The following is a 27,370-nucleotide window of genomic DNA, read 5'->3' as shown; positions in this document are numbered from 1 at the left end:
GAGAGACACCAACGATCACGCGTCAGAAATAAGGGAGTAGGGGCTTCGGAGCTCAGAAACGCGAAGAGCAGTCCGGGCCTCGATTGTGGAGGTGGAGGACAGGCCCCTCTGTTCCTGCGGGCAATTTCGGCCTCTTGCGAGGACCCCCTCCGCTCTCCCAGGGGCCCCAGCCCTTCCCCCTTCCCCCAGACCCTGCACCCTCTGCGGATTGGTCCCCGGTCTGCTGGGGGGCGGAGCCCGATGGCCCTGACGTCACCGGCCGAGGGGGGCGGGCGGCTGGGGGAGGGGGTGACGGGCCCCGGCTCAGCACCTCGGAGAGCTCCCTCCCCGGCCTTGTTTTGCTCCAGAATCGCCGCCGGGGGAGGGAGCAAGGGGACCCGGCACCCGGCGTAAAGGCACAGGGATGGCGGTGAAGGGGTCGATGGGCCCTGGTGGACAGAGGGCCCAGCCGTGATCTGGCGAGGGGGCCGGGGAGCCGGGAGGGGTGGGGGGGCAGCGGGCGGCGGCATCAGTGTCCGCACATCTGGATGGAAGCGAGCCTTGTCCAGACCACCATGGCTCTGGGGCTATCCTCCAAGAAAGCGTCTTCCCGCAACGTGGCCGTGGAGCGTAGGAACCTGATCACCGTGTGCAGGTGGGCGCCGCTGGCGGGCGGGGGTGGTGTGTCAGGGAGAGGGGTTGGGGCCAGCTGCGGAACCCTGGGCTGAGCATGCTGGAGGGAGGGTGCCCAGCAGCCACGGAGAAAAGGGGGGGATGCAAAGGAACGTGTCCTCTGTTTCTCCCAAGCCCAGAGCCTGGAGGGCTGTGGGAAGTCTGGTCCTTATCCTTTTAGGCCAATCCAGGCCTATTCCCAGCCTGGGGCCTGGCGGGGTGAGGGGTGTTTAATTGGCACTGCAGCTTCCTGTGAGAACCAGGAAGTGACATTGTGTGTGAGGGGGAGGGGTGGAGATGGCTGGCTCCTCTTCTGGGAGTGGGGAGCAGGGTGGGCAGTGGGGAACCCATGGGGGGAAAGAATGCCCTCCAAGTACCCTCATTGCCACCCCTGTCAGCCTGGCCTTTCCCAGGCAGGGGTTTCCTGGGAGACCTCCTAATGCTAGACCCTGGAGTAAGGATGGTGCCCTCCTCCGGCTCTGGGCAGCCCTAGCCTGTGATAGTCAACTGGGCATGTGGGCAAAGGCCCTGAACCTGTCCAGTAAAGGGTGAGGGGCACTGCTCTGCTGTAAGAAGAACCCAGGGCCTATCCACAGAAACCTGGGTCCCTGGGTTCAAGGGGAGGAAATTGGGAGGTCAGAAGCATTGGTTCCTGAGGGTGGGGCTATGGCAGGTTTGGGAAAATTCTTCTGATTTCTTGGGGCCAAGGAAGCAATCCTTCCCACTTCAACCCTGCAGTGTGACTCACCCTCCCTCTCTTAACCCTGAAGCCAGCAAAATGGCCAGCCACTCAGTCTCTCCCTGGTCCCCCACCTGCACATCCCTTCTGGGATCTCCATGCCAGCTGCCTTCTCCATCTGCAGTCTCCTCTGCCTGATGCCCACCAGGTGTTCCCCTCTCAGGGCAGGGTGCTCCTGAGTGCAGGACTGGGTTGTCTTCCCTTGCCACCTCACCTGCCTGCACATGGCCTCAGCCCTTTTTCTCCCAGGAGTCAGCGTCCACCTGATGCCCTTGCTTCTGGCTCCCAAAGCTGTTTCCAGGTTCCTGAGCACACATCCAGTCACATTGCATCTGTCCCACTCCATCACATCCCTAGTGACTTGCACAGAGCTGTGCACATCAGACCTCTGTAAAGATGCCTGGAATGTAATGGAAAAAAGGAATGCAGCAATGACCCAGCCCAAAGCATGAGCTGCCGCCTCCACCCTTATTCCCCAAATCTTGTCTGTGTGGTATAAAGTGAAGATTTCTGTCTTTGAGGCTAGATGGACCTACGATCATGTTTTTACCTCAAGTATTAGCTTTGCAACCTTGGAAATGACTCCCGACCACTCTGGGCCTTGGGTCCCTCATCATACCCATTTTAGATATAAAAGCCATACCAAAAAATGGTAATGGCCTAGTATATAGAAGCCTAGCCCAGTGCCTGGCACAGAGAATCAGTCCTGTCCTGATGCCACTTTTCATGTTCCTCTCTTGGCTTTTGACCTCCTAGGTTCCTCTCCTTTCTCTTGCCTATCAGGTGAGCTGGGCCCCTTGAGTGCATGGGAAAAGGAACGAACTCCCCTTGGCCTAGACTAGAGACGCAGAGGTTCAGGTAGACTGGAGGTAGCTTAGAGCTGGGGGATAAGGTTAAAATTTGGGGGACTAGGGACATGAAAAAGGCTCAGAAACCTTGGGGGACCCCTGCTGCCTTTTCACTGTCACATGGTTCACCTCCGCCTCCCAGAACGGCTCCCTTTAGCAGGCAGCAGTCTCCCCTGGGCCCTGGCCTCCCTGTCTCCATGGCAACTTGCAGTCACTGCACCTCCTAAGAGGGAACACACCATGGGATTCCCTGGGGGCGATGACCAGCTCTGCAGCACCCCTGAGGACAGATGGTAGATGGCTGCCATACTGAGCCAGCCCTAGGCCCCTGTCAAGGTGTGACCCAGATGACCCAGAGAAATCAAATTGAGAGGGGTGCATAATGAAACCCAGATAACTTCCTGAACACAGGATTCCTCCCAGCAGGGCCAGCCTTCCATTAGTGGCCCAGCTCTCATCACCCCTGCCCAGCAGCTTGTGCACACTTACCCTCCCCCATCCCTGCCTGGGATCTGAACCAAAATTAAATGAGGCAAGAACTAGTATTCCTGTTTTCACCCAACCAAATAGGATTTGAACTGAGCAGGACGACCCCCTCTAATGTGACTCAACACTGACCTGGCTCTGATCTCAAGCCAGACCCATTCTAAGCCTAAAGGGAAAATGAGGGACACAGGCTTGGCAATGCCATTGGCTTGAAAGCCTCAGAGGCCAATGCTCCAGAACTGGAGGGTTGCAGAGTGGAGGGCTGAGGAGTCAGAAGCTGTTCAGGTCCTCAGTAATTGTGACAAGCCGCCAGGAGGCCACAAGACATAGCAGAAATAACAAGAGCTTTGGAATCAGACATACCTGCTTGACTCCTCATTTGGCACATTACAGAACTTGATTAACAAAGATGAAAGGAGGGTTCCAAGGATGTTCCATATCCCTCGACACCCCACCCCTTCTCTGCCCCCCATAACAGGGAGATAATGGGATGCTAGAAGCCATGTCCTTACCCCTGCTCCACTCCACTGCAGGGGTGGCAGGTGGAGACTGTAGGGCAGGGACTGCAGAGGGAGCAGGAAGCACCCAGCAGCACTGGGGAGCGGGATGGGGGCTGCCTGGCTCCAGGCCCTCAGACTCACTATCTTCCCTTGGTTCCCTGCCTCCCTAAGAAGCCAATGTCTGGGCCCCCATTCCCCTTTCAAGGATCTGCTGCCAATGTCCCCTCCCACCCAATGTGCATTTCAGACCCATACCCTGCACCTCCCTCTACCCTGCTCTGCACTGTCTAGTTCTGGGCAGCTGGTATGTGGGTGACAAAGCCAGGAAGGAAACATGGGGAGGAGGACATCTGTGGGTTGAGAGCCCACCTGGCCACCCATGCACGCCCATGCTCCATGTGCATATGCCAACTCACATGCCCAGGCACAGGTGACTGGCCTCATCCCCTGAGGAATGGAAGGTTGCTCTAGCAACAACAGAAGACAGCTCAGGACAGGGTCACAAACCAGTTTCTGACTCCTGGTCAACCCTCAGCCCACACACAAGAGAATACAACTCTGAGGGTAGTCCAGAAGGAAGGGGTTGGGGACAGCCTCCTAGCTCTTGGTGCCTCATCTTTCTACCTATTGTTTCATCCCCTCTCATACCTTGTTCCTGAAGCTTCCTTTCTCTGGCTGTCACCTCTCCTGTCACCCACTTTGTCAGTCTCCTACCTGTCATCCCCCCCACACACATCTGCTACCCTCTCACACCACATGCCATGGCAAACCTATGGTCCTCCTAGTCTCACCTGCCTCCCCACAATATCCATGCCCTTCATGACCTCTTCTCTGCCAGTCACTCCCTCTCTGCCTGACACCTTTCCTCTACCACCATCACCCTATCTTCTCACCTGACCCCCCACTGCCCCGTCTCCCTACCCCCAACCAGGTTCTCTGTGAAAACCCTGCTGGAGAAGTACACAGCAGAGCCCATCGATGACTCATCTGAGGAGTTTGTTAATTTTGCAGCCATTTTGGAGCAGATCCTCAGCCACCGTTTCAAAGGTGGGCCTGAGTTCCTGCCCCTCATTCCCCAGCCCTTCCAACTTCCAGCCTTTAGCTTCTAGGCACCCCACTCTGATATCCTCCATGGATTTCTGAACCCTATTACTGACCCTGGCCCCCAATTCTGGGCCATATACAGCTCATGTGCACAGCTGGGGAAAGGAGCAGGGCTTCTGCCATCACTGTGCATGCAGCTATGTGCTGGCATGCCCTTTGTGTGCACGTGTGTGTGCACATACGTTTGGGGAGGTGGGATATGTGGGCGTGGCTTCTTACACTGATGCATGTAAGTGCCTCATTGTGTGGATCCTCTCCAAATTCCCTGGTTTTGCTGAGCCCCCTCCCTGCCCTGGCTCAGCCTGTGCCCCAGCAGGTCCAGTGAGCTGGTTCAGCTCAGATGGGCAGCGGGGCTTCTGGGATTATATCCGGTTGGCCTGCAGCAAAGTGCCCAACAACTGTGTGAGCAGCATCGAGAACATGGAAAACATCAGTACTGCCCGAGCCAAGGTGAGGGGCCTGAGGTGGGCAGGGCCAAGGCAACTAATTCCTGCTCTGGACACAGTGTGCCTGCCTGCTCCTTGATCTTTACCCCTTGCCCAAAGCACTGGGGAGAAGGGCCACACCTGATGCTGGACATATGGGTCCCTCTGGGACAAGTAAATGTGAGCATGTTTGCAGGGTCGGGCATGGATCCGGGTAGCACTGATGGAGAAGCGCTTGTCAGAATATATCACCACAGCCCTGCGGGACGTCCGGACTACCAGGTCAGACCCATAGGCAGCTTGGACCATAAGTCCCAGTGTGCCCATTTATAGTTGCCTGAACATAAGTTCCAGCAACAACCTTTAGTACTTGGACTCCAAGTCCCAGCATGCACTGAGACTTGTAGTCCCAATGGGACTTTTTCCAGACCTCTCTGGGTCAACCTTAGCACCATCACCAACACTTCCAGGTCACATTTTATTGCCCATTATTTGCCTTTATTTCCAGTGCCTCCCCCGCATGCATAGCTCTACTCTTGGACACAATTCTGAACAAGCCTCAACCATGGTCTGTTTTACTCCTTGGCCCTGTGCCATGACCTGTGACCCTGTGCCCATGGCCCTACTGAGCGTGAAGTTCTTCAAACAATGCAGCAGCTCTATACTTACTTCCCAAGAACACACAGACCCTATGTGGGGAGCTTTAATCCCTAAACTGAAGGTTCCCAGAGACTGGGTTCCTGGGGCAGGGGAACAAGGCAGAATGTGCTTGTGCAGGAAGGTTTGTGGGACACTGTCTGGGTACAGCCCTGGGCATGTACCTCCACCTGTCACATGGCCACACTCAATTTACGTTTTTACTACAATCTATCCCTATCATTTCAGAGTGATTCATTTTTTGAGTACCTACTGTATGCCAAGCATAAAATGCTTAAGATTTAAAGGATCAGGTGACCAAGTACTTGGTGGGGATTAGTTACCTGAGAGGATGGAGAAGTCTTTTCTTAGAGAACACATTCCATTAAGCTGGGACACCGGCACTAGCCCCAAGGAGCCCCAGTCTGAGGGGAAGACAAGACCCCCCCCCAGTACTGAGCAGGAAGTTTGTAGTAAACCCGATAAATCCTGGGAGCGGGGCTCCTCGGTCTAGCTGTACCTGCAGTCCCTCCCGGCTCCTCACAGGCGGTTCTATGACTCCGGAGCCATCATGCTGCGGGAGGAGGCCACTCTCCTCACCGGGATGCTGATAGGACTGAGCGTCATCGACTTCAGGTGGGTCGTGGGGTCTGCATGGTGGTAGGGGGGCAAGGGGACTGTTTTCCTCCAAAATGTTCGCATTCCCGTTCCCTCCCCCAACTCTGGCTCTTCCGCCCCAGCTTCTGTCTAAAGGGCGAAGTTCTGGACGGGAAGACTCCCGTGGTCATCGATTACACGCCCTATTTAAAGTTCACCCAGAGGTGAGCGCCCATTATTGAGGTGGGTACTCTGCTGGCGGACAGGAGGCGGGGCACAGCATCATCCTAGTCCACACCCCGGTGGGTATAGGACGAGGCTGGGGCAGTGCAGGGCTGGCCCTACCCACTGCTCCCTCCCGCAAGCTACGACTACCTGACGGACGAGGAGGAGCGGCACAGCGCTGAGAGCAGCACGAGCGAGGACAACTCCCCCGAACACCCCTACCTGCCGCTCGTCACTGACGAGGACAGCTGGTACAACAAGTGGCACAAGATGGAGCAGAAATTCCGCATCGTCTATGCGCAGAAGGTGCGCGACGCGTGGCTTGGGGCGAGGGAGCTGCCCGAGGTGGAGCTACCGGGTGAGCAGGGCCAGGGCAGTAGCTGGGACCGGCTTGGCTCAGGCCGTGCCGTCGCCCCACAGGGCTACCTGGAGGAGCTGGTGCGACTGCGCGAGTCGCAGCTGAAGGACCTGGAGGCGGAGAATCGGCGGCTGTTGCTGCAGCTGGAGGAGGCTGCGGCGCAGAACCAGCGCGAGAAGCGGGAGCTCGAAGGCGTGATCCTTGAGCTGCAGGAGCAGCTGTGAGCGCGGCCGCCTGTCCTGGCCCCTGATCCCCGACACATCATCCCGGTGAACCCCATCACCAGCCCCACTGGCTAGCATCACCTTTCCTGACACCAGCGTTCCAACTCACCTGCATCAGTTCACAGATGTCATCACCTCTGCCCTGAGATTTGGGCAATATCTTCCAAACATTATCCTCAACATAAGAGCCAGTGACCTCCCACAGTCCCCCTCAATTCCCCACATCAGCTAGAGTGGCCATCCTACATTAATGCTGGGACCCCAACATTTACTCACAGGACCTCTGTTACTCAGAGACCTTCAACGTGATTGTTATCATTCCCACTGTTTAACACCCGGATCTGAATCGTAGGTCCTCTAATGCTGCACGCCGGAGACCCCTACCTCACCCCTATGGATCCCCATAAAGATTTTTGTAACTTTTCTTCCCTAATCGTGACCCTTCAGCACCATCTCCTATGACTTACTATTCTCTACTGTCCCCCACACCACACACACACACACCATCCCAACTTACTCCTACAACTCCATTCCAACAACCACTAGTGCCATCTCCATGCTTGCCTGGGTCTGCCCCAGTGACCCCAACATTGTTTCCACCTTTTTGCTACTCAGGTTTCCTTCCTATCCCCTGCTCGAACCCCTTCCCTGCTGAGTCTCCCTTCCCTATTTCTGCTCCCTTTCTCAGCCAGGCCTGACCCCCCTCCCCCTCCCAGGACAGGTCTGATCCCTGGTGACCACGCCCCCCTGACCCAGGCTTCCAAGGAACTCACAACACCCCTGGTCAGCCAGTGGCCCTCGCTGGGAACACTCAATGGGGCTGAGGGAACCAGCAAATCCAAGCTCTACAGGAGGTAAGTCCCAAGTAGGCTTAGCTTGGGGCTGAGTGCTGGGCCCCCAGGAAAGAATGGCCTGGGGCTGTAGGCCTCTGCCAGCACCATCTCTCTCTGCTCTACTACAGACACAGCTACATGAGCACCGAACCGCTGTCAGCTGAGGCCAGTCTGAGCTCTGACTCCCAGCGCCTAGGAGAGGGCAAGCGGGACGAAGAGCCCTGGGGCCCCATCGGTGAGCCCCCCACCCTGGCATTCAGCACCCCTCCAGGAAGGGCCTCAGCTGTCTGCAGTCAGGCCCTGGCCAAGCCCCTCATACTCTCAGCCCTTCTTGAGCATTTAGGACAGCCGTGAAGAGCTTGGTTTGGGGTGTCAGACAGAACCCAATGCAAATCCTGGCCATGCCTCCCCTAAGCTGTGAAAACTTAGCCAGTCACTTTATATTGCTGAGCCCTGTTCCCACCTGTCCAATGGCAATGTTGGTAAAAATGATCACCATTGTTGGCTTATGGCGAGGGCTCAATGGCTTTTTGATATGACAGCCTCATGGGGCTTACAAATTCTTGGGGAATCCCTCAGCCTAATTTACTCTTATGCACACTGTGAACTGCTTGCCTGACCATTGTTTCCCCCTTTTCTTTGGCTGCCAGGAAGCTCAGAGCCAAATTAGTGGCTCCCTTCGAGCGAATACCCAGGACTTCAACGCATGCGTTGTGTTGCCCTCACCCCTGGCTTCATCTTGTTTTTCCCATCCTAGCTCTCCCTGTGCTGGACTTCCTGTCTTTTTTATAACCACACTGTATTGGATGACCCTAGATCTTCTTTGAGACAAGGCAGGCTGTGGACATGTAACCCACCACACTGTGTTTGTGATTGTCTGTGTGTCTGTCTCCCCCACCAGACTGTGAGCTCCTTGAGGGCAGGGACCACGTCTCTCCGTTCTCTGTATCCCCAGTGCTTGGAACAGAGCGACTGCTCACTGCATGATTAATAAAGGGATAAAAAGAGAACGAACCTCAGGGGGAGAGAGACATAAACTGATGATTACAATACAGTGTCCCCAGCATGGTGCATGACAGAAACAGGTGCTTAATCAAGGTTTAATTGAAAATGACAAATGCTCCAGAAGAGATCAAGAAAGTCTCAGTGGGTGACCTGAGGGCTGTCCCTTCACTGCCCACCCTGCATTCCCCTCTCCCAACTCACACACAAGCAGAATGGTTGGTCCCACCTCACCCGCCCTTTCTTCCCAGGAAAGGACCCCACGCCCTCCATGCTGGGCCTCTGCGGCTCCCTGGCCTCCATCCCCAGCTGCAAGTCCCTGGCGAGCTTCAAATCCAACGAGTGCCTGGTGAGCGACAGTCCCGAGGGCAGTCCAGCACTGAGCCCCAGCTGAGAAGCGGCATGGGCAATCCAGCCCCACCTGCCAGGGGCCATGGACACCTGCCACTTTTCCTTGAATCCCCCCAGTCCAGGCTGCCCTTCCAGAGAATGCTGCCCACCCAGCCAGGGGTCTCTGAGGAAAAGATAACCAACCCCTGCTTCTTGCCTGTTTTAGCTTCCTGCCCAAGGAGGCCGGGGCTGTAAAGGGAAGCAGTGGGGGCGGGAGGCAGGAAGACCAAGGCCACAGGGAGTACTGGGGAAGCCACTCCATTCTTCTGGTGGTCCTGAGGCCTAGCTGAATCCCTCTGGACTCTCCTTCGCTCATCTCCCACTCTCAAGAGCTGACGGCCCAGCCTTGGCGACCCTGCTGCCCTGCCTCTCTAGTCTGTCCTTATGTACCCTCTGGAGTCACTCCTTCCTCGTCCCCACATGGGGGTTCTGGGGGGATCAGGCAAATAAAAACCAGAGGACTGAGGGTGGCCTCATCTGTGGGGGGGGGGGGTCTGGGATAGGGCCCCATGCCAAGTTCAGAAAGCAGTAGAGCCAGTGCCAGGCCTGTAACAAGGCAAGGCTCACTGTTAGCAGAACCAACTTGTTTCTGTATGACATGTTGTAAGTAATGAAGTCTGCCCAGGGCAGGATCAAGACCTGAAAATGCCACTTCAACCTGACTTTCTTTTATTATTTTGGTACAAGGGATAAACCCAGGGGCACTTAACCACACCCAGGCCTTTTTAAAAAAATTCTGAGACAAGGTCTGGCTAAATTGCTTAGGGCCTTGCTAATTTGCTGAGGCTGGCTGTGAACTTGCAATCCTCCTGCCTCTGCCTTCTGAGTTGCTGGAATTACAGGCATGTACCACTGTGCTTGGCCAACTGATCTCTTTAAAATCTTTTGTTGTTGCTGTTTTTAGTAGTTTTAGATGGACAGCATGCCTTTGTTTATTTTTATGTGAGGCTAAGGATCAAACTCAGTCCCTCACACGTGATAGGCAAGCACTCAACCCCTGAGCTACAGCCCAAGCCCAACCTGACCTCTTTTAATACCTGCTCATCACCAGAAGAGATAGAACCCTCTGGGGACAGGATAAGAGTCAGCCCTGGGGAGTGTTTCCATGCCACAGATCCAACCATTTCAGCTTTATCCCAAAGTTGCAAACGTGTCCATTAGCCAGAACCTGGCAGTTAAGAAACTGCCTGTCTTTCCCTGTCACCTAAGTGTGCTTTTGGGGAGATATCTCTCTCTTCTAACACACTGGGTCCACACTGAAGGGACCTCACGACCACAATGTCAACTTGTCACCTCCCTCAATTTTGGGTCTTCAACTTGACCCTCCCTAAGTTAAGGAGGGCTTCTTCATGGGTGCCACTCTGGTCAGTCAAAGCCAGCATCAGGATCCCTCCTAGGCCACTCCCCCCATGCCTGGCCGCAGCAGACAGAAGCACCACACAGAAGTTCATCATTTTTAGACAGCATGAAGAGGCAGGGAAACACTTAGCTCAGGGCTTCTTGGCTCCTGGAGGCCCAGCTACAGCAAACACAAAGCAAACACAAGAGGCAGGCAAAGAACAGATTTGGTCTTGAACTTGGGGGTGGGAAAGTGATGATCCTGGAAAGGGGGAGCAACAGGAATCTAGCTGGGTCTAAGGAAGGCCTGGATGGCCCAGGGTTGGGGGACAGCCCTACCTGGGGCTCTTGGTTGGGAGAAAAGGGAAACGAGGCCCGTCCCCTGAGTGCTGAGGAAAAGGCACTTGACTCAGTCTCCTCCTGCCCCCGATCCACGGGAAGAGCTAGACAGTCCATCTCCTGGCCCCATTTAATGGCCCAGAGGCTTTTCTCGGTTGAGCCTCTGGAAGAAGCTTTTGCCAAACTCGTAAGTGCTGATCATGATAGCACAGGAGGGGGCAGCCTTGATGATCCTCGGGAGGAAGCCTAAAACAAGAAGGAAGGCCCAGGTCAGGGGTCAGGGTTCCAGACAAACAGATGCAGGCTCACACAGACAGATACCCACCTGCAAAGAGTCCCTTGGTGCCTGATTCTGCCCGTATCCTCTGAAGCAGCAGCCAGGTGGAGTCAACGCGCGGGGGCTTCACTGCAAATTCAAGGCCGATTCAGCACGATCAACTTGGGCCCCTGCCCGCCCCTCACTCCACTTGCCTGGCAGCTCACCTCTTACAGCTTCTACAGCTCCCAGCGCTACCTGCCGCTGTGTCTTCACCACATCAAAGGGTAGAGTCAAGACGGCAGCCACCTGGTAGGGTGAGAAGAGGGCTAGCTCATCCCCATTCCCATGACCCCTATCCTTGGCACACTGGTGGCTCCTGGAGAGGGATAAAGGCCTTCTAGGTATGCCTAAGGACCCTGATGTAATGTACTGCTGGTGAGGACTCTTCTCCTGGGCATCTCCATCAACCCTCAAGTGCCCCCAGGGATACCTCCATTGGCCTCAAACCTAGTCCAGTCAACTCACCGTCCCTGAGATGCCGCCAGCTACGAAGCTGATGCCCACAGATGTCTGGTCCTTTGGTCTGGGCCCATTCAGCCATCTCTTCACCAGCTCATAGTTGAACCAGTACAGAGCTTGGGAAGTGGGGGGCACTCATAAGAGGTGAGGAGGCCACAACATTCCAGGACTCCCATACCCCACTCCCTATACTCCTGGATGCCTACCTGAGAAGGGTACATCTCGAAGGGCTGTAGGGCCCCAGCCCAGCCACAATGAGCGCCAGCCACCCTGAGCCACCGCAGCCCGGACACAGGTACCTAGCTCACGGTATGATACGTGCTGAGCCTGCAGCTTTGTCCGTACAAGTTCCAAGGGACTGATCACTGTCACAGTGCCCACTGCAGGGGGTGGACAGTGCAAAGAGTTCAGATTTCAGGTCCCATATGGTAGTTCCCACTGCTGACCTAGGACCGGGGGTCTAAAACATCCCCCCACCCTCAAGGTGGCAGTTTAGGCCTGGGAACTGGGACTGACTGGGCTCAGGTACAGGCAGGGACAGAGGGAGATCAAGGGCATAGGCCTATGCTCACAGCGAGCCAGTGCACCAGCAACCATAGGTGCATAGAGGTCAGAAGTCAGGGCTTGCCCACAGAGGAAGGTCTTGAGTTGATCATAGGCAGTGAAGTAGACGGCAGTAGCTGGCACAGTCATCACCCTAGGGATGTGGACAGAGGTAAGCTAGGACTCCCAAAGGCTCCCAAGCATCCCCTGCCCCAGCCAGCCAGCCAACAGAGAGAGAGAGCAAGGGATCAACAGGCACCAAAGGAAGGGAATACCCAGGACTTGGCTACTTACAAGGTGGCTGGGAGGCCACTCCACAGGGTCCTGGTGCCCTCATGCCTCACAATCTTCACAAAAGCATCCTAGCCACATGGGCACCAGAAAAAAGGGGAAAGAACAGACATGAACAAAGCCTGAGATGGGCTGACCAGGCTGGGCCCTGGCCTAATGCCCTCAGCCTCTGCTCACAGCCCTGAGAAGTAGTTAGTCCCTCAGGTCTCCATACCTACAGCCTACCAGTTAGCTCCAGGTGGACCCCAATTCCCCCTTCAAAACCTTTTGGGGGCTGGGGTTGTATATCAGTGGTAGAGCACTTGCCTAGCATGTGTGAGGCACTGGGTTCGATCCTCAGCACTATGTATGAACAAATTAATAAAATAAAGGTCCATCAACAACTAATAAATAAATAAATAATAACAATAATAAAGCCTTTGGAAGTTTAGGAATATGGCTTAGTGGTAGGGCACTTGCCTAACGTGGGCAGAGCCCTGGGTTTGACCCCAATACAGGAAAACAAAACGAAACAAAAACCTCAGAGGCACTAATTCCTCTGGGAAGCCCTTCCCAAAATGAACTGGCTGCCTCTACGTGCCTTGCAATATCATTCTTCCCTGCTCCTCACCAGAGTGCCAGTGAAGCGGGTAGGATCACGAAACCAGGTGGTACAGCGGGTACCATTTGGGCATAGGTACAGGGGCTCCAGGACACCATTGCAGTATAGGAGACACTTCCCTGTGGATGGGAGAGAGGAAGGTGCTGGGGAAGGGGAAGAGGTATTAGGATGACAGGGCCCTGGAACCTTGCAGGGAGGTGGTGAGTCCCCATCCTTGGTAGGCCAATTGAGGCTGGAATCCCTGCATGGATGTTCTTATATAGGACAGAGGGCAAGGGGACATAATCTGAAGGTAGTGCTAGCTCATGACTAGGGGGCCCACAATTTACCTGAGGACACTGGGACACTCCCTCCCTTAACCCTCCCATGCTCCTTGTGGCTTAGGGCACTCACATTTGGTGTAGGAAAGGCTCCAGAGTCTGGAGGGACGTGTCAGCTCTAAAATACAAGGCAGCCCCTCAAGTCAAGAGAGCTACCCACCCACCTAAAGGACCCCATTTCGGGGAGATCCTCACTTTGTCCAGACCCCCACCCCTCCATTTGGCATCATGGTCAGGTACTCACCATTGGCTACTGAGGGGCGCTGAGACTGCAAGCGGACCTTCACCACATCCAAGGGTGTCGCTGGGGGAGAAGGCTCCTTTCAGGACCCCACCATTTCACCCTCCCCCAGAACAAAGGTGCCACCTTTGGTTTTTGGTCTACCCCAATCCCCATCTGCTCACATCCCATCTTCCCAGGTCTTACTGAAGAGAGAGGTGACCACAGCCCCAGCCCCTGAGGCCACCATTTGTTGGAAAGGGCTAATGCCCCCCAGGTCCTGGTCAGCCATCTTGTTGTTTCAATCCTGAAAAACAAACTGCAGTCACATGGAGCACCAACTTGGCTGGGAGTATGGCTCAATGGTAGAACACTTGCTTACCATGTAGAGGGAGGCTGGGTCCTATCCACCCAACAGAAACCAAAAGTTTTTAAAAATGGAATACCAAGCCTCACGGGGAGGGGTAGCCATGAGGCAGCTCTTTGGGATTTTAACTGATGCTCACCCCTATAGTGCACCCAAGCAATTGCCTCAATAATCCTCACAATAATCTTCCCAAACAGCTGGGGTCAGTCTCATTTTGCTAACGTGGAAACTAAGGCTCAGGCAAGACAGGTGACCTATCCAAGGTTACTCCAGCACTTCAGGAGTGGTCAGTTAATGGAAATTATGGCCCAATGCCATTTCCTCACCCACACCACACATGCTTACTGTGCACTTAAGTGCAGACACCGGGTTTGGCCCTAGCGGCCCAAAGATCAAAACTACTGAGCTGCTTGCTCCCTCTGGACCCGGCTACAGCACCCAGTCCCGGGGGTGGGCACCTGCGCCCCTCGAGTTATTGGGCGAAGAAAAGTGGGGCTGGGCATCAAAGGAAATGTGTAAACAAATCTGATGTCGTCGAGAAAGGTCCATCCGCCTTTCCCCCGACTGCTGGCTGGGGTGCCTGGCACTCCCCCCACACTCTGCATTCCGGGGCCGCACAGAGCAGGCCCTAAGACCTGGATAAGAAACATTTCCTCTGCCTCTCTCCCCGGAATACGAGATGGGGACAGCAGAGAGGTCACAGGCAGGGTCGAGGAGAAAGACCTGTTCCCGACCCTCCGGGACCTGCCCCCTCCCAGCGTTGGGTAAGAGGGCCCAGTGGCCCGCGACTCAGCGTTCCCAGCCTGGAATCAGTCCAGAGGGACCCCCCGACATCCCACTCCCGCTTCGGATCCCAGCCGGCCCCCAGCTTCGGCCCGCCCACCTGGCTCCAAGCCGGTGCTCGCGCGGCGCGGCGCCTGGGGCCCATCGGGCCCACAGCGGCTCCGCGGCCGGTGCTGGGTGCGCGCGCGCTAGCCCGCCTCGCACAGGGCGGACTAGGAAACTGGTCTAGCTGACCCCGCCCCCGAACAGCTTCTAAGCCCCGCCTTCGTGGGCCAACCGGTCTCCTACCGGGAGTGCTCCAGGTCCCACCCACTCGCTTTCTCTTGCCCCACCTGCCGTAGTCCCGCCTCTGCGCCGCTGTCTCGCGGGCTTATTCCATCCTTGCCCAGCGCTCCTTGAAGCCTGAGGGTCAAGGTCGCTGTCTCCACGTCGCTCTTGACCAGGCTGCTGCACCGCACTTGACGCGTGTTTTCACAAGCCCCACCTCGCCTACATCCCTGTGGATCACTGCGCCGGGAATCTCAGCGCTCGCAGCAACTTTCCAGACGGCGTGGGTATCGTACGGTTCGCCTCTTCGGTGTCCTCATCAGTTCTTCGAGGTCGCTAGGAAATACACCAGTTCATAGGCAAACGTTGGCCAGTCTACGCCCTGCTGAAGTTTTACCATTTTATGGCGATAGTGTCTGGCAGGAATTAGCATCGCCCTTTTTACCGATAGTGAAACGCGGCTGCAACTCCGAAACTGCTTTATGAACTGCAGAGCACTTGCGAGTGTGCAGATAAGTTAGAGCCATAACCCGGGCCAGGCGTCCTGGACACTGGGAAAGTTGACCCGGGTGCCGGGAGACCTGGGTTCCATCCCCCTGAGACTTTGGGCAAGTTTCAACAACGGGTTGGCTCAGGAATTCCTGGAGCACACGGTGAAAGCATTGAGTCGGGGAGTAAGGAACTGACAGTATTTGTGCTGGGTTATTTTCCCATAGTCTTCCAAGGCTCAAAAAACTTTTTTTGAATTAGGCTGCACCATTTTACAGGTTAAACTGAGGTTCAAAGTTAAGAGCCCGGAATTCGAACCTTCAGGAACTTTTCCCCTTGCACCCGGCTGCCTCCCCAGGTGAGGCGGGCTTAAATCCAGTGCTGACGTTTCTGATCCAGTTTCTCAGCGAGAACCTTTTCTCCTGCACAGCCCCGCACCTTTGACGCCACCTCCACTTCACCTTTAAAACTTTTGAGTCATATGATTTTTTTTGTCCTAACACACACACACACACACACACACAAAACCGAGTTCGGAGTAAGCCTGTGCCTTTAAGGAGGATAGGCGGTGATTTTGACGTCACTACCTTCCCCGCCCCTTAGGCTCCAACTGGTCGGGACCGGAGCTGGAGCCTCCCAGCCGGCCAGGTTAGCACGTGGATGCCAAGGGGCCAACCATAAGCTTTCCCGGAGAAAAGGCCTTGCGGCTCTCCACTGCTCAAAACTCCCAGTTAACAGGGCGGAGAGCTTGCAATCCGATGAAGTAGTCGGGTAACTGAAGAGTCCAAGGGAAGTCGCCCTTTCCATTCCCTTCCCACCTCAAGCTGGGAAATGACATAAAATCACTTCAAAGATCCAGCCCCCATCAAGGTCCTATACGACCTCAAAGTTAATGGTTTACCCAACAGTTTCACAGCCAACAGCGAAAAAATTATTCTTCCTGTTTCACAGAAAAGGAAACTAATACTTTCCTAATGTGAGATAGAACCCAGACCCTCCTCCACAAAAACACACTCTTCCATTTTACAGACGAGAAAACGGAGTCCCTGGAGGTCACTCAAAAAAAAAAAAAAAAAAAGTAAAAGAAAAGAAAAAAGAAAAAGAAAGTTCTCAGTTAGGTGGATCTACTCCCCCAGCACCACTAGGGGAGTAGATCTGAGCACGTGTGTGCGTGGGTGGGAAGGCAGGTCCTGGTTTCCAATGTCTCACTACCTTCTTCAGTGGTTGTGAAGCAAGATTTAAAGTTAGGTAGTCAGTGTAGTAAGATCTAAAATGGAGGCCATGTTGAGAATGAATTCTGGGAAATGCAGGACAACTCATGGAATGTTAATGAAGTCCAGGAAAAAGCCCAAGGCTAGAGCCCATCCCAAAGAAGTGTTAATGAACCGCCCCCAGCAAACTTGAAGATGCTAACTCCGAAGTCCTTCCTGCCCAGATTACTTCTTTGGCCCACCTGTGTCCCAGCCTTCAGGCCTTCCCACCTACATTCCATCACTGAAAGAACTATAAAAAGGGGAAACAACCGAACTTCCACGGATTCCATCTCTTGGGTCCCCTTCTTCCTCCCGGAGAAGTCTTTTCTGCTGTCCTTTAATAAACTTCTAATTTCTACTCTGCTTCTCTGGTGTTATTCTTCAACATCGGGGAAGCAAAGACTCATCACCGGTCAACAGCGGTAACAGTTTAGCAAGTATCTTAATCTCTGTAAACCTTAGTTTCCCCTTTTTGAAGTAAGCTGATAATAATGATGTGCTTACCTCAAAGGGATTATGTATTTAATGAGTTAATACCTATGAAGGGATTGAACTCAGGGTCTCTTCAGGCTAGACAAGCACACTACCACTGAGCTACAATCCCAACCCCTGTGAAGTCTCTTTTTTTTTTTTTAGAATTTTAATATTTATTCTTTAGTTTACAGCGGACACATCTTTGTTTATGTGGTGCTGAGGATCAAACTTGGGCCGCACACATGCCAGGGGAGCGAGCTACCGCTTGAGCCACATCCCCAGCCCCCCTATGAAGTCTTTAGAGTCCTGAGTAACATAGGCCACACACAAATCAATAATTACTATTACCACTACTGTTATTAATTGCTCCCCCCCACCACCACCTGTAACACATCAAGTTCCCTGAGGTTCTGGTCCCGTCTCTGCCTCCTGATGTGGAAGTGTGGATAACAAGAGTGGGGGCTGGGGATGTGGCTCAAGCGGTAGCGCGCTCGCCTGGCATGCGTGCGGCCCGGGTTCGATCCTCAGCACCACATACAAACAAAGATGTTGTGTCTGCCGAAAACTAATAAATAAATATTTAAAAAAAAAAAAAAAAAAAAGAAATGGTTCTGTGCCAGGCAAGGTGACAGATGCCTATTATCCCAGCAGTTCAGGAGGCTGAGACAGGAGAATTGCGAATTCAAAGCCAGCCTCAGCAAATTAGCAAGGCCTAAGTAACTCAGCCAGACCCTGTCTCCAAATAAAATATTAAAAAAGGGCTGGGGATGTGTCTCAGTGGTTAAGCACCGCTGGGTTCAATTCCCAGTAGCCCTCCCCCACAAAAAAGAGAAAAGAAATGGTTCTGTAGACCCTACTAGGGGCTCAGAGCTGAGTAGATCACAGTTCCTAGAAGTTCTGTAGCCCTGGCTAGACATGCCTGCACAGAGGAGCAAGCCTGGAGGCCTGAGGAGGGGTAATCAATAGCTTGGCTATGTCAGCCAGGGACAAACTGATCATGTGCCCAGTGGTCCCCCTCAGGCAGCATATGACCCTATGTGGCCATCAGCATCCTCTTCTTACAGATTAAAAGGCAAAACTCCTTTCAACTGCAAAAGGGGAGAACATAGCAGCTGCAGGATGACTGTAAAGACTGACAGATAAGGGCTGGGGATATAGCTCAGTTGGTAGAGTGCTTGCCTCACAAGCACAAGGCCCTGGGTTCAATCCTCAGTACTACAAAAAAAAAAAAAAAAAAGACTGACAGATAAATGCTGCCTGACACCCAAGGAACTGATTTATTATGAGACTGAATTCTTCTAGGGTAAGCCCTGGGGCAGGGGAAGTGTCCCCTCCAGCTCCTCTCACCCCCAAGGCCTAAGAGAGGGTGAATGTATGAAGTTTACAACTCAGTCTCAAATGGTTTAGCCAGTTACATGGGAGACTGAGGCAGGAGGATTGCAAGTTCCCTGCCAATGTGGACAATTTAGAAAGATCAAGACCGTGCCTCAAAAAAAAAAAGCACACACCGGTAGGTAATCACAGCTACTCAGAAGGCCTAGGCAAAAGGATTACAAGGTCAACCTCAGCAATTTAGTGAGGCCCTAAGCAATTTAGCAAGACTCTGTCTCAAAATTTTAAAATTAATTAATTAATTTTAATTTTAAATTAATTAATTTTAAAGCAGTTGTGGGTGTGGCTCAATGATAAAGCACTCCTGAGTTAAATCCCAGTACCAAAAATAGATAGAGGGCTGGGGTTGTGGCTCAGAGGTAAAGTTTTTACGCTCACCTACCATGCATGAGGCACTGGATTCAATCCTCAGCACCACATAAAAAAATAAAATATTGTGTCCACCTATAACTAAAACAATAAATATTTTTTTAAAAAATAGATAGATAAATGGGACTGGGAGCAATAGTGCATACCTGTAATCCCAGTGGCTTGGGAGGCTGAGACAGGAGGATTGCAACTTCAAGGCCAGCTTCAACAATTTAGCAAGGCTCTAAGCAACTTAGTGAGACCCTGTTTCAAAATAAAAAATAGAAAAGGGCTGAGATGTAGCTTCAGTGGTAAAGCGCCCTGGGTTATAAGTCCTCAGTATCAAATAAATAAATACAATAAACAAGACTGGATATGTAACTCAGTGGTAGAACACTCCTGGATTTAATCCCCAGGACCTAAAAGGAAAGAAAAAAAAATAGGCTGGTAAGCAGGTGGTGTTATGTGTTGGTGGAATGGGTACCTAGCATGTGGAAAGTCTTGGATTTGATACCCAGCTCTGAAAACAAACAAACAAAAATAAATGTTGTTGGACGTGTTGGCACATGTCTGTAATCTCAGGGGCTCAGGAGGCTGAACCAGGAGGATTGCAAGTTCAAAGTCAGCCTCAGCAAAATCGAGGTGCTAAGCAACTCAGTGAGACCCTGTCTCTAAATAAAATATAAATAAGGCTGGGGATGTGGCTGAGTGGCCAAGTGCCCCTGAGTTCAATCCCCGAAACTCCAAAAATAAATAAATAGGTAAATAAATAAATGTAATTGCCTGGACCATGTCAGCTGGGAAAAGTCCTCTCTGCCTTCCCCTCCCCAAAATCTGAGAAGGTGGGTTGGGAGTTTCTGGACACCAGAAGGGCCCTAGCTAAGATCTTCCAGAATTGCCCCACAGCCTGACTCCCAGAGCTCTGCTCAGCTGGAGGAAAGCACCTCTGTTTTGGAAGACAGTTTTTGACCAGGCGTTACTATCAAATTCAAAATGCTTGAACCTTTGACTGGGCCAGGACCCTTCTAAGAGTTTTTCTCTAGACATCTGCTTGCACAATTGTGAAATGAAATACAAACTTGGCCTTCTTTGTTGAAGCCACGTTTTTAACAGCAGAATGTCCCTAGGGAGGGAACTGCTAAGTGCCTGACAGCATCTCCATATGATGAATACCATACACTTGGGAAGGAAGGCAGATCTCTATATCATGGTGTAAAACAATCTCAAAGATAAACAGCAGAGCTCTGGACAGTTGCTCCCAACAGGAGCACCACTGCCCCCTAGGGGATATTTTTGAAAAATTTGAGGCTATTGCCATTTTTGGTTGTCCCGAGGTCAGGACTTCTGGCATTTGATAGATGGCAGGTCAGGGGTACTCAATGTCCTATAAAGTGAAGGATGTTCTAACACAGCAAGGAATTTCAACAACAAGGACAGATCTCTCAATTTTTCTCTGTCTTTCTGGACAATTACAGGCATGAGAAACATGTTCATAATTATCAGACCTGGAAGACAACTCTGTTTTACCACATTTTTAAAAAATAGGGTTGTTTTTTTTTTTTAGGGGCTGGGATTGTGGCTCAGCTGTAGAGCACTCACCTAGCATGTGGGAGGTCCTGGGTTCGATCCTCAGCACCACATAAAAATAAATAAATAAAATAAAGATATTGTGTCCAGTTACCAAAAAAAAAAAAAAATATATATATATATATATATATATATATATATATATATATATATATATAAATAGGTTTTTTTTTTTGCCTGGCGCAGTGGCTCATGCCTGTAATCCCAGCAGCTTGGGAGACTGAGGCAGGAGGATTGAGAGTTCAAAGCCACCCTCAGTAACTTAGTGAGACCCTGTCTCAAAATGGAAAAAAAAAAAAAAAAAAAGCTGGGAAGGTAGCTCAGTGGTAAAGTGCCCCTGGATTCAAGCTCCAGTAAAACATAAAAATAAAATGAAAAGAATAATACTCCTGGCCCTACTTCCTCCCTGGGCTGCTGAGGTTTAAATGGAGAGGTGTGGGGTGGGAAAGGTGGTCTGTGACGGGAAGATGCCCTGGGAGGCCAGTTCCTCCTGCGGCGGCCTCTTCTCCGTCCTTCTTTGTGTTCTGGAGATGATGCTGAGCTATCTGGGAAGGGTAGTTTCTTCACTTAGACCCTGGCCCATTGCTTCAGAGACAAGTCACCAGGTTAACCAGAGGAACCCTTTGATGTCCTAAGAAAGAATGCTTGTTTTTAATGTGCCAGTTTACAAGATTTCCTCACATCCATTATCCTGTTTGAACTTCACATGACTGTGTGAAGGGTGTGCTGGGTTATTGTGTTACCCATTTTACAGATGAGGAAACTGAGGAGTTAAGTGGCCGCTCCAAGTCCCTCAAGTTGCTGTCTCCTGACACCTCCAGGAACTGCCTAGAGAAGGGGCCAGAAGTTCAGGTGGGTTGGAAGAGCTGTGGGCAGGATCCGGGCTGCCAGCTGAGCCGTTGTCAGCATCCAGCAGAGTCTGGTGACATGTGTGAAAGCTCTGGGATCTGACTAACTTGAACTTAGATATTGACACCACCACCTCCTGGTTGGGTGACTTGGGACAAGACTCTTAGCATCTGGCTCATGTGTGAGATGGAGCTAATGCTGTGTGGTGTCACTGTAAGGTCTCAGCACAGACATTCAAAACAGAGTGCAGATCTTGTTCTCTCGGCTCCTGCCTCCTGCCCTACCCTCCTGAACTCCCAGCTCTAACAGCCAGTGAGTCCACAGTGGCCACAGCCCAAGCTGTTCTTCGTTTCCATGTCCCCAGCTGTCCACATACTGCCCTTGGTGACGGGGGGCTCCATCTTCAAGAGTCCAAGAGCAATTCAGAGGCCATTCACTGAAGGCTAGGTGGTATGTAGTGGTGGAGCACTTGTCCAGCATGTGCGAGGCCCTAGGTTCCATCCCCAGCATCAAAAGCAAAACAAAACCTCAGAGACCAGTTGATGACAAGACCCCAAATCCTCAAGTTCAGAAAAGCACAGGGTGGGGAAAGGTACTCCATATACCCACAGACTCAACACCCTGGTCAGACCACCGAGCAGGGCTCAGGCCCTGCAAGTCTTCCAGGCTCAGTGGTCATCCTGTCCCAGAGGAAGGTCATGGGATCCTTAGGTGTGAGCCAAAGGACACCATCGGGAGCAACTGGAGATAATTTAGAGTACCTGAGTGCTTGTGTTTTGTTTGTTTGGGAAGTCTTATTTTTCACTTTAGTAGGATCAGAGTCTATCTGAATAATTTTGCCAGGCATGGTAGTGCACACCTGTAATCCCAGTGGCTTGGGAGGCTGAGACAGGAAGATCATGAGTTCAAAGACAGTCTCAGCAAAAGTGAGGCCCTAAGCAACTCAGTGATACCCTGTCTCTAAATAAAATACAAAAAGGGGCTGGAGATATGGCTTGGTGTTTAAGCGCCACTGGGTTCAATCTCCAATACCAAAAAAAAAAAAAAAAAGATTTTATATCATTAATTTTGTAAAGTTTAATTGGGAAAAAATTCCCTTGTCCTTGAATACATACAATTTGCTTGTGAAATTCTTTCAGAGAGACGTAATGGAGAAGGAAATAACAGTTTATTGAGGAATTATTATGTGCTCGGCCTTTTACATAGCAACTGTCCCACATTTGATCCTCCTGCACACCTTGGTGTTACCCCATTCCCCAGGTGAAGACATTTAGGATCAGAGCCCAGGTCATCCAGCTGGTGAGAGGCAGAGCTGAAGCTGGGCTAGTAGGCCGGGAAGATATCTGTCTGTCTGATCCCAGTCTACTTCCATGCTTGTGGGAATCTTATCTATTGAGTGAGGAAGGACAAAAACGCTGCTTTGGGTTATAGTTCTTGGCATACCCAAAAATTGAACCCAGGAGTGCTTCATCATTCAGCCACATCCCCAGTCCTTACACTTTGTTAAAAAACAAAACAGTGAGTAAAAAGGAAACAAAACAGGGAAGTGACCTGCCCACCGTCACTGGGCAAGTTCTTGGACTGTGCTGGTACAGGAATGTGGTGCTGCTAAATTTATCCAGCACCTCTGTTCCCAAATACCCTGCCACAGCCTAGGAACCAGCCTGGTCCTGCTTCCCCTCCCCACCCCCACCCACAGCTGGGGCCCCACCCCCCAGCTCTGGTTTCCCTTTCCTCCTTAAGAGGGACACTCTTGTGCAATGGGACTTCCCCTGCCCCACCTGTGAGCTGAGGACTCATCCTCTGCCCCTGCTGTCTCTACCTGACTGTCCTGTGGGTCAGCTGGACAGAAAGATGGAGCCAAAGGGGAAGAGGGGGTCACCCCTGGCTAGGGAGCTTCTGGAGACCTGGGTACAAAGCCCATCCCCATCTCTGGGGATTGAACCCAGGGGCGCTTTACCACTGAGCTACACCCCTAGCCCTTTTGATTTTTTATTTTGGGACAGGCTGGCCTCAAATTTGCGATCATCCTGCCTCGGGATCCTCCTGTAATTACAGGTGTGCACTCCATGCCGGGCTGCCCTGCTGGCTCTATCTTAAACTAAAAAATCCCTGCTTCTTTAGAGCGTTTGCAGTAAGTGTTAGGTCGGTGGCAGCGACTTGGTGGCGACTTAGTGGCAACTTAAAACAAAGCAGCCCGGGCTGCACTTTGGTTGCTACCTGCCCAGCCTGATCTGACAGTAGGCAAAACATTTTCTTAAGCCTACCACTCCCATTTGATCTTTACAATGAAAGAAGCAATCCCGGGAATCTGCATTGCATCTTAAATTTGAGGATGAAGAAGTTGAGAGGGACCTGGGCCTAGAACTAGGTCAGGTTATATAATTTGCATGGTCCAGAGTAGATGAAAATATGGGGTCCCTTGAAAGAAAATTATTTAATAATTCAGGACGGAGGGTGTAGCTCAGTGGTAGAACACTTGCCTGGTGCCTGTGAGGTCCTGAGTTCTACCTCCAGCACCACTAAAAATAATTTCAAGAACTGGACAAGAGAGCATTCAACCAAGCATAGGCCCCTCTCAGTACCAGGTTGGTCCTGGTTGCATGCATCCTGTGAAGCAGGCCCTGCCTCAACCCAGAACCCTGGCCTGGGCACTTTATACCTCATGAGTCTTCCAGGCCTTGGCCTGAGCCTGTCTGAGGCTCAGTTTCCTCTCCTGTAAAGTGGGGGAGCACTGAGCACTAATGTCCCTTCCAGTATAGCTTTTTGGAACAGTTGAATATCTTCTGCCCACAGCTTCTGGGACTCTCTCTCCCCCTCCTCTACCCTTGAGAAATCCAAAAATCCAAAAAGGCTGTGTGACTCTCTCTGGGCTTCTGTGGAGGGGGAGGGGTCTCCTCAGCAAATAGGACTTCTGGGTGACTCATCTACCCCTGGAGTCTGCGGGATGCACAGCCCAGCAGGTGGCTGGTCAGGTGCACCAGGAGGGCAGATGATGAGAGGAGGGGCCTCAGGAACTGGGGCAATAATTGCTCACAAGGTGACTCAGGCAGGAAGGGGCAGAGGAGGTGGGGGTGGGGAAGGCAGCTGTTTTTGTAACCTCTCTCCAACCTTAGCCTTCCAGAGTGGCCAAATTTAGCATATAAAGACACAATGTGGGGGCTGGGGCTGGGGCTCAGTGGTACAGCACTTGCCTTGCATGTGTGAGGTACTGTGTTCGATCCTCAGCACCACATAAAAAGAAAGAAAGAAAGAAAAAAAAAAAGACACGAGGTGGGGGGCTGGGTTGTGGCTCAGGGGTAGAAGGCTTGCCTAGCTCCTGTTGTTATGGGGCCTTCTGAAAATCTAAGGCAACAGGAAGACTCCCTTTTCAAACCTTGATTCTTGCAATCAAGTCAGAAAGATTTCAGACATATTGTAACAGGGGTTCACTTTATGCTTTGACTATATGCCTTGTTGCTTTGAAACTTACATTTTTTTTTTCATTTTCCAAGTCTTCTTCTCCCTGAAACTTCTCCTCCGTCAACTTCTTTTCCCTGATCTTCTCCTTCCTGATCTCTCCTCCCAAATCTCATTTTCTCTTAATCACTTCTTTAAAAAAAACCCTGTTCCTGCTGATGGGCAGAATCACAGCCTTTGGGACAGGAGTCCCCTGTAGTTCTCCTTTGCTAGCAAAGAATAAATCGTCCTTTTCCTTTTTCTCAAAACCGTGTCCTCATTATTGAATTGGCATCGGGGACAAGGACCGAGCTTTCAGCAACAATGTCGCTCAGTAATAGGAATGGTGGACACAATGCCTTTATTTTTATTTATTTATTTTTATGTGGTGCCGAGGATCAAACCCAGTGCTTCACCTGTGCCAGGTGAGTGCTCTACCACTGATCCACAAACCCCGCCCCATACCTCTTGACTTTTGACTGACAGCAGTGTGACATCAGACTTCCACTGTCATGGAAACACTAGGTGACCTTGGCTCTTGCTGACTGGTTCTAATGGATTCTTAACCATATATTCTTAAAGATTTTAAGGTTAGGAGGAACTATCCTTATCTCCCAGAATTTTAGGATTTGTTCACAAAAGTCTCCTTCAGGGCAACTTGGGTCCCTTTTATCCAGATTATTTTGAGCCTGCATTTCTCCTGGGTGAACAGGTAGTTTGCTAAGGAATGTGACATATCCTGTCCACTGAGGCCAGGCAGGGCTGCAGGCAAATTGCTTCTTGGAAAAGAAAGCAGGAGGGGGGGTCAGGACAGCGGGCCCATTTTATGGAATTATTCGCTGAACCTCATGTTCCCACCATTCACGTCTGCCTGTCCCCTAACACTGTTACTTATGCAGCTTCGCTCCAGGGCAGGGCTAGTAAGTGGGGCAGCAGGAATGCAAATGGACCACAACATATTTGTAACCTCTTTCTTTTGTCATTTTTGCAGTGCTGGGGATGGAACCCAGGGCCTCACACATGCGAAACATACACCCTACCATGAACTCCACCCCAGCTCATATTTGTAACTTCTTAAGCAAAAAGGGGAGGGAAGCAGAAGCCACAAAGCAAAGACTGATAAATAGATTTCAGATGATAAAACACCACAAGAGATTAATGACAGACTGGGAGGAAATATCTGCAACATATGTAATATCTAGAATAAATAGACATGGTAGCACATGCCTATAATCTCAGCAACTCAGGAGGCTGAGGCAGAAGGATTGCAAGTTCAAGGCCAGCCTGGGCAATTTAGCAAGATCCCATCTTTAGCAAGCCCTCTTGGACTTCAAAGGCACAGTTGACTTTCCTGAGTCTTGAATCTCCCTGACCACACTAAAAATTTAGGATGAGGGCTGAGAGGTGTAGCTCAGTGGTAGAAAAATTTCTTAGCGTGCTTGAGGCCCTGGATTTCACCTCCAGCACCAGAGAAAGAAAAAAAAAAGAAAGAAAAAAGAAAAAGATGGTTATAATAACAAAGACAGAGGATTAAACAGAAGTTAGTGAGGATGAGGAGAAATTGAAACTCTGATACATTGCTCATGAGAATGAAACAGTGGTATAGCTATTTTGGAAAACATGCTGGAGTTACTCAAAATGTTAACATAGAATTACTATATGACCCAGTAATTCTACTTCTAGGTATTCACCCAAGAGAAACAAAAACATGCCTATACAAAAACTTGAATAGCAATAGTCACAGCAGCACTCTTCATGTTAGCCAAAAAGTGGCAACAACCCAGTGTTCATCAGTTTGAGGTAGGTGGGCTATAGGGACAGACAGAGAAAGAAAGAGACCCTTACTACAGGGCGATCCGGATCTATGAGCATGACCAGCCATGCTGTCTCTTTAGATAAATGAACAAAACCTTCATTGTATATGCTTGTACCAGCTCAACTAAAACAAACAAAAAATAATAATCAATTTAAATGTCACCAGGAGTAAAGACCTACACAATGTGCTCACAACTGATTTATGACTAGACTGCTTAACCAGAAAGACACATTCTGAACCCCAAATGATTAACAAAGGATTTGATTTTCACAAAAGGTTGCCTGGGAACCTGCAATTTCTTCCTTTTCTTTCTTTCTTTCTTTCTTTTTTTTTGTTTTGGTACTGGGGACTGAACTCAGGGAGACTCAACCACTGAGCCACACCCCCAGCCCTATTTTGTATTTTATTTAGAGACAGAGTCTCACTGAGTTGCTTAGCACTTCGCTGTAGCTGAGGCTGGCTTTGAACTTGGGATCCTCCTGCCTCAGCTTCCCGAGCTGCTGGGATTATAGGTGTACACCACCATGCCCAGCTAACCAACAGTTTTCTTCCCAGAAAACTCCTGTATATTATCAGAAAGCTCATCCTTGGGGTGTCACTCCTCTGAGAAGCAAAGGGTATCCCCACCTTGCCTTTGGGGTATGTACACCTTTGCTTTGCTGTCCTTTAACAAATCTTTGCTTGTACATTGCTTTTGACATGTTCTGAATTTTTTTTTTTAGCAGTGAAGTCAAAATACCTGCCCAGGGGCTGGGGTTGTGGCTCATTAGCAGAGTGCTTGCCTTGCACATGTAGGGCACTGGGTTGGATCCTCAGCACCACATTAAAAATAAAACAAAACAAAACAAAAACAAACAAA

The 27,370-nt window shown here is 51.3% G+C and overlaps 2 protein-coding genes across 10 annotated transcripts; one reads left to right on the top strand and one right to left on the bottom strand.

Moving 5' to 3' along the window:
- The first annotated feature begins 478 nt into the window (after window positions 1–478).
- On the top strand, window positions 479–9,483 carry Rundc3a (RUN domain containing 3A). Of its 6 annotated transcripts, none has more exons than XM_046442804.2 (11): window positions 479–634; window positions 4,156–4,271; window positions 4,645–4,778; window positions 4,950–5,035; window positions 5,936–6,025; window positions 6,130–6,210; window positions 6,352–6,517; window positions 6,632–6,789; window positions 7,510–7,647; window positions 7,755–7,861; window positions 8,880–9,483. In XM_046442804.2, the coding sequence occupies exons 1-11, from the start codon at window positions 528–530 to the stop codon at window positions 9,020–9,022; spliced, it is 1,326 nt and encodes a 441-aa protein (XP_046298760.1). In that variant the 5' UTR covers window positions 479–527; the 3' UTR covers window positions 9,023–9,483. The 6 variants fall into 6 exon arrangements, with proteins under 6 accessions (XP_046298760.1, XP_046298759.1, XP_046298764.1 ...); XM_046442803.2 differs by having other exon boundaries at window positions 4,642–4,778; XM_046442808.2 differs by having other exon boundaries at window positions 4,630–4,778.
- Window positions 9,484–10,460: 977 nt separating this feature from the next.
- Window positions 10,461–14,826, bottom strand: Slc25a39 (solute carrier family 25 member 39). Of its 4 annotated transcripts, none has more exons than XM_046442798.2 (12): window positions 14,699–14,826; window positions 13,656–13,755; window positions 13,473–13,532; window positions 13,302–13,346; window positions 12,918–13,051; window positions 12,311–12,378; window positions 12,046–12,170; window positions 11,680–11,853; window positions 11,480–11,589; window positions 11,179–11,260; window positions 11,021–11,101; window positions 10,461–10,941 (listed from the first exon to the last, which is right to left on the bottom strand). In XM_046442798.2, the coding sequence occupies exons 2-12, from the start codon at window positions 13,738–13,740 to the stop codon at window positions 10,826–10,828; spliced, it is 1,080 nt and encodes a 359-aa protein (XP_046298754.1). In that variant the 5' UTR covers window positions 13,741–13,755; window positions 14,699–14,826; the 3' UTR covers window positions 10,461–10,825. The 4 variants fall into 4 exon arrangements, with proteins under 4 accessions (XP_046298754.1, XP_046298755.1, XP_046298756.1 ...); XM_046442799.2 differs by having other exon boundaries at window positions 12,918–13,027; XM_046442800.2 differs by lacking the exon at window positions 13,302–13,346 and having other exon boundaries at window positions 12,918–13,027.
- Window positions 14,827–27,370: the final 12,544 nt, after the last annotated feature.

Source organism: Marmota monax, unplaced genomic scaffold, assembly GCF_021218885.2.
Source record: "Marmota monax isolate L192 unplaced genomic scaffold, Marmota_monax_Labrador192_F-V1.1 WCK01_AAM20220418_F8-fsc00205, whole genome shotgun sequence".
Taxonomy (NCBI): domain Eukaryota; kingdom Metazoa; phylum Chordata; class Mammalia; order Rodentia; family Sciuridae; genus Marmota; species Marmota monax.
The sequence above is the reverse complement of the archived record's forward strand: the minus strand, read 5'-3'. Positions and strand labels throughout refer to the sequence as shown.

Coding starts and splice junctions, on each gene's coding strand:
- Rundc3a (XM_046442808.2), top strand. CDS start 528: ATGGAAGCGAGCCTTGTCCAGACCACCATGGCTCTGGGGCTATCCTCC. Junction 5,036..5,935: donor CGGGACGTCCGGACTACCAG/GTCAGACCCATA, acceptor GGCTCCTCACAG/GCGGTTCTATGACTCCGGAG. Junction 6,790..7,509: donor CTTGAGCTGCAGGAGCAGCT/GTGAGCGCGGCC, acceptor TCCCCCTCCCAG/GACAGGTCTGATCCCTGGTG.
- Slc25a39 (XM_046442798.2), bottom strand. CDS start 13,740: ATGGCTGACCAGGACCTGGGGGGCATTAGCCCTTTCCAACAAATGGTG. Junction 13,347..13,472: donor GCGCCCCTCAGTAGCCAATG/GTGAGTACCTGA, acceptor CTTGTATTTTAG/AGCTGACACGTCCCTCCAGA. Junction 11,102..11,178: donor AGCTGTAGAAGCTGTAAGAG/GTGAGCTGCCAG, acceptor TTGAATTTGCAG/TGAAGCCCCCGCGCGTTGAC.